This window comes from Terrapene carolina, unplaced genomic scaffold (assembly GCF_002925995.2).
Source record: "Terrapene carolina triunguis isolate 2854851 unplaced genomic scaffold, T_m_triunguis-2.0 Scaffold402, whole genome shotgun sequence".
Classification (NCBI taxonomy): Eukaryota; Metazoa; Chordata; order Testudines; family Emydidae; genus Terrapene; species Terrapene triunguis.
The window spans coordinates 2,680,034-2,684,076 of NW_020664753.1; the positions used below are offsets into that span (position 1 = coordinate 2,680,034).

The following is a 4,043-nucleotide window of genomic DNA, read 5'->3' on the forward strand; positions in this document are numbered from 1 at the left end:
TGGGAGGCCTGACATGAAGGATAGATGAGCAACTATTCACTCAGAAAACATAAAATGCAATTGGATTTTTGCCTCTAGGGTGAATATCTTTTTGCTGTCTTAGCATCATGAGCATCTGACATAGTTTGCATAAGTGAAAGGGCACCAAATTTCGATAGAATGTAGGGGACCCTGGGACTAAAATGAGCGACACCGGAAAGTAATGAACAGAACATGCCTTGGAAACCTCATCTGCCTATGAGTAAATGACTCTGTTGCTTTATAACTATAGAGAGCCTGTCTGGCAGAACAGGAGTGAAGCCATTCATTGGCTGTGATGGGCAGATCTCTTCCTGGCCTCCTCAAATGATCCCTTCCAGTGACATGACTCTGTTCTCTCATTTCAGTTGTGAGTCTCGTATCTTCAACACACAAGGCCGTGGTGCCCCTTGGCACCAGAAGACCATCGGGAGCCCCCGTAGCAGCAATGGATGTCTTCTTGATGATCCGTCGCCACAAAATGACCATCTTTGCTGATGCCAAGGAGACGACCACCGTGCAGGAGCTGAAGAAGATTGTGGAGGGCATCCTGAAGAGGCCCCCGGAGGAGCAGCAGCTATACAAGGATGACTGGTTGCTGGAGGATGGTGACAGGACCTTGATAGAATGTGGGTTAAGCAGTCAGACCTCTCGTCCCCAGGCGCCAGCCATGGTGGGCTTGGCCTTATTCAGAGCCAGCGAGGGCTCCTTTGAGCCATTGCACATCGACCCCTTCTCCAGCACCCCCGAGCTGCCTGATGTCTTGAAGCCTCAAGATTCTGGCAGCAGCTCCGGTGAGCAGCCTATGCAGTGAAACCAGGGTCCACTGCTCCATCACATAGGTGTAGTGCTGATCATGCACCAGCCACAGCTGTATGCTCATTTCACTTGCAGCACTTGAAAACATTATGACTTGACTAATAAAGCTTTGCTGTTTATCTTCGCTGGGGTGCCAACATCTTCTTTCTCAGTCTCTAGAGAGCCAATTGACAATGATTGTTTGCTGGCTTCCTTGCGTCTTAACTTTTGTGCAGAGGTGGTGGGGTGTGACAGTCTATGCAGCAAACTCCTAAACCTCCTTGTCCAGCCCAATGTCCGTAGACTTAACCTCAACATTTACTTCTTCCAAGAACAGTGACATGAACAAACTACAGGCAACCAGCATGGCCAGCTTTCCTATGGAGTCTTGTTATATTTGGTGTCTTTTCCTAAAGCCCCAACTTCTGGAATCATGTGACTACATCAGAATCTTGGCTTGCATTGTTTGTCTTCTAGACTTCAAATTGTGGAGAGAAGCCTGAAAAAAGGTTAACCCGGATGGCTGAAATAGTAGGCAAACTGCCACCAAACCTCATGATTATTTTCAAGCCAATCTCCTGATATTCTGGAAGCTGCCTCAGGACTCGTGGAACACCCAGGTGGCAATATTGTGCCAGTACAATGTATGTGGCAACAAATAACTCTTCACTCTAAAGGTCAGCTCCTAATTGAGAGGGAGCTGTTTAACAGAATTATTCAACAATTGAAGAGGGAGCAGCCGGCATGTTAATTAACAGGGGATGTTAAACTAAGAGGATAGGAAAAACAATCCACGTGCACTCACCCACCCTAGAGATGATCCTCTGACAGAAGTGCAGCTATTCTAGCTTGGTGCTGATCTTGGGGGAACAAGAAAATACTGGCATTAAATGAGAGAGCTAGGGATGACGGATTGTAATGATGGCAGCAGAAGGGTCAGTACCAGGGCTGCTCGGGGGGGGGAGGGGGAGGGCAAGTGGGGCAATTTGCCCCAGGCCCTGCAGGGGCCCCCATGAGAATATAGTATTCTATAGTATTGCAACTTTTTTGTATGGAAGGGGCCCCCAAAATTGCTTTGCCCCAGGCCCCCTGAATCCTCTGGGCGGCCCTGGTCAGTACAGCTGGGGGCTGCAGAGGCATCGCATGGCATGACGGAGTAAGAGCATCTCCTAAATGGCTCAGGAAGAACCACCTCTGGAATGACATTCTTGGTATCTCACTGGCCAAGGGAGGGAGCTCAGAGGAGACAGACAATTCATTAGCAGGTTGGAGGGAATCACTTGTACATGCCTAACTCTTTGCTCTTTACTTGGAGAAGATGTAAAGGAATGCTAGGTGGTAAGTCTACAACAAGGGAGAGAAGATAGTCTAAAGTTGTCTGAAAATTGGATTAAAAGTTGTCTGGAGCCCCCTTCTAATAGAAGGATCTGGGTGTAAAAGCTCTGGTGTGAGGGAGGGAAGACCTTTTAGCTGGAGGGAAGGAGACATAACTAGAAGCAGACTAGCTTTCTTAAAGTCCCTGATGGGGAGGCTGACTGAACTATGGAACTCTCTCTAAAGGAAGTGGTGACAGCCCTATGACTTGGTACATTCATGCCTAGAGCAGACGGACCACTGGAAACTACACCTCTAGGGGCCTGAATTGGAAGGGGATGGTAGAATGGAACCATACCAGCTCTAGCTGTGCCCACTTGCTTCAACTAGCATAATGGGATTTCATTATTCTTTTCCATTGACTCAGGTTGTTATGACATGGTTCTAAAAGCAAATTCCCTGACTCCTCTAATAGTTTTCTGTTAGGCTGAGTTTTGTGCTAATATTTTAATTCCTGAATTAAGTTTTTTTGAAGTGAGATGTTGCTGCTTTGTCCTCCTGCTCTGCTCTAAGGTGCAATTCATCTTGGTCATTCTTCTGGGATAGAACAGTCATCACAATTCCGCCTGTATCTGCTTGGAGGCTTTATTAAGTACAGTAAGCTAAAAGTATCTTTAAAAAAAAAAAAATGCAGGCCCTGATCCTGTAAGCATTCATCTATGTCAGTCTATCTAAATGCAAATAAAACTACCCATGTGCTCAAGGTTAAGCAAGTGCATGTTTACAAGAGCAGGGCCTGGGTTTGCAAGTAGGGTTTGGGAAATACTACAGTACAGAGCGAAGGTGCCATCTAGTGGCTCTGAGGCAAGTAGCTCTCAAACTATGTCTAGGGGTTCAAAAATTCAGAACTGAGGTGGATACAGAAGCCAGTGAGAGGTTTGAGACCTATTGTGTTTGACTCATGTTTAATCCTTTCTCAGCCAATGTGTCCTTCCTTGTTTGCTGGGATGAGGCAGTCTCCTCTCTCCTATCCACCTCCTGCACTGAAAGGAGGGGTGGACCACTAGCAATAGACTCCTCTAGAAAGGAGGAGGTGAGGAAGCAGGTTCACCCATCAGAAGCAAAATAGAGTCATCCAGGACTGAGCTCATCATACATCAAAATTATTATGGCTTAACAGCTATACATTGCTTTGCTTTGTTACAATATGATTCTCAAGGGTTGACTGTGCTTAAAATTTTAAGGCTTGTTTTTGTCACAATAAACATGCCTCAGAAAAGGACTTGTGGCTAAATCACCCAGCTCTCAACTTCACAGCTCTGGAGAGGGTTGACTTTCCCCCTCACCTGGTAGCTGCAGGATTCCACGTCGAAAACAGACTCACATTTCTCTTGGTCATAGCCAACAGGGGTGACAGCTCTGCCATGGGGAAAGAGAACAAACAGCAGGGTGAGAGCAGCAGAGCACCTGGATCATCTGTCTTCCCCCAAAGGCTGGGAGAAAAGCCCCTCAGGCTGCTGCTCTCTCTGTAGTTACTAAGGCAGCAGGAGAGAGTCTAAGAGCTGCTGCTGGCCCTTGAGATTTCAACTCTTTGCCTTCCTCCTCCCTCCCCCCCCCCCCCCTCCCTTTCCCCCCCCTAATTGTCCCCCCTGATGGGTGGTGGTGTTTGTTTTTTTTTTTTTTTTTTAAAAACACAAACAAACAATTAAAACTCCTCTAGCATTCCGGGTAGGGTCACACTATGCTTTTGCAGTTTCCCTTTGATTCCCTACTTCCTCCTCTTTGTTCTGCCCTTATCTTCTGCCCCCCTCTCCTTCTCTGCATTTCAGGTGACTATCCCCTTCCACACTGGTGCAGTTCAGGGGTAGGATGGTGTGTGTATAACCTACAATGTTTGAGGGAAACATTAACTG

The 4,043-nt window shown here is 46.9% G+C and overlaps 1 protein-coding gene across 1 annotated transcript; it reads left to right on the forward strand.

Moving 5' to 3' along the window:
* The first annotated feature begins 466 nt into the window (after window positions 1–466).
* ELOB (elongin B) lies at window positions 467–832 on the forward strand. Its single transcript, XM_024210335.1, has one exon. The coding sequence runs from the start codon at window positions 467–469 to the stop codon at window positions 830–832; it is 366 nt and encodes a 121-aa protein (XP_024066103.1).
* Window positions 833–4,043: the final 3,211 nt, after the last annotated feature.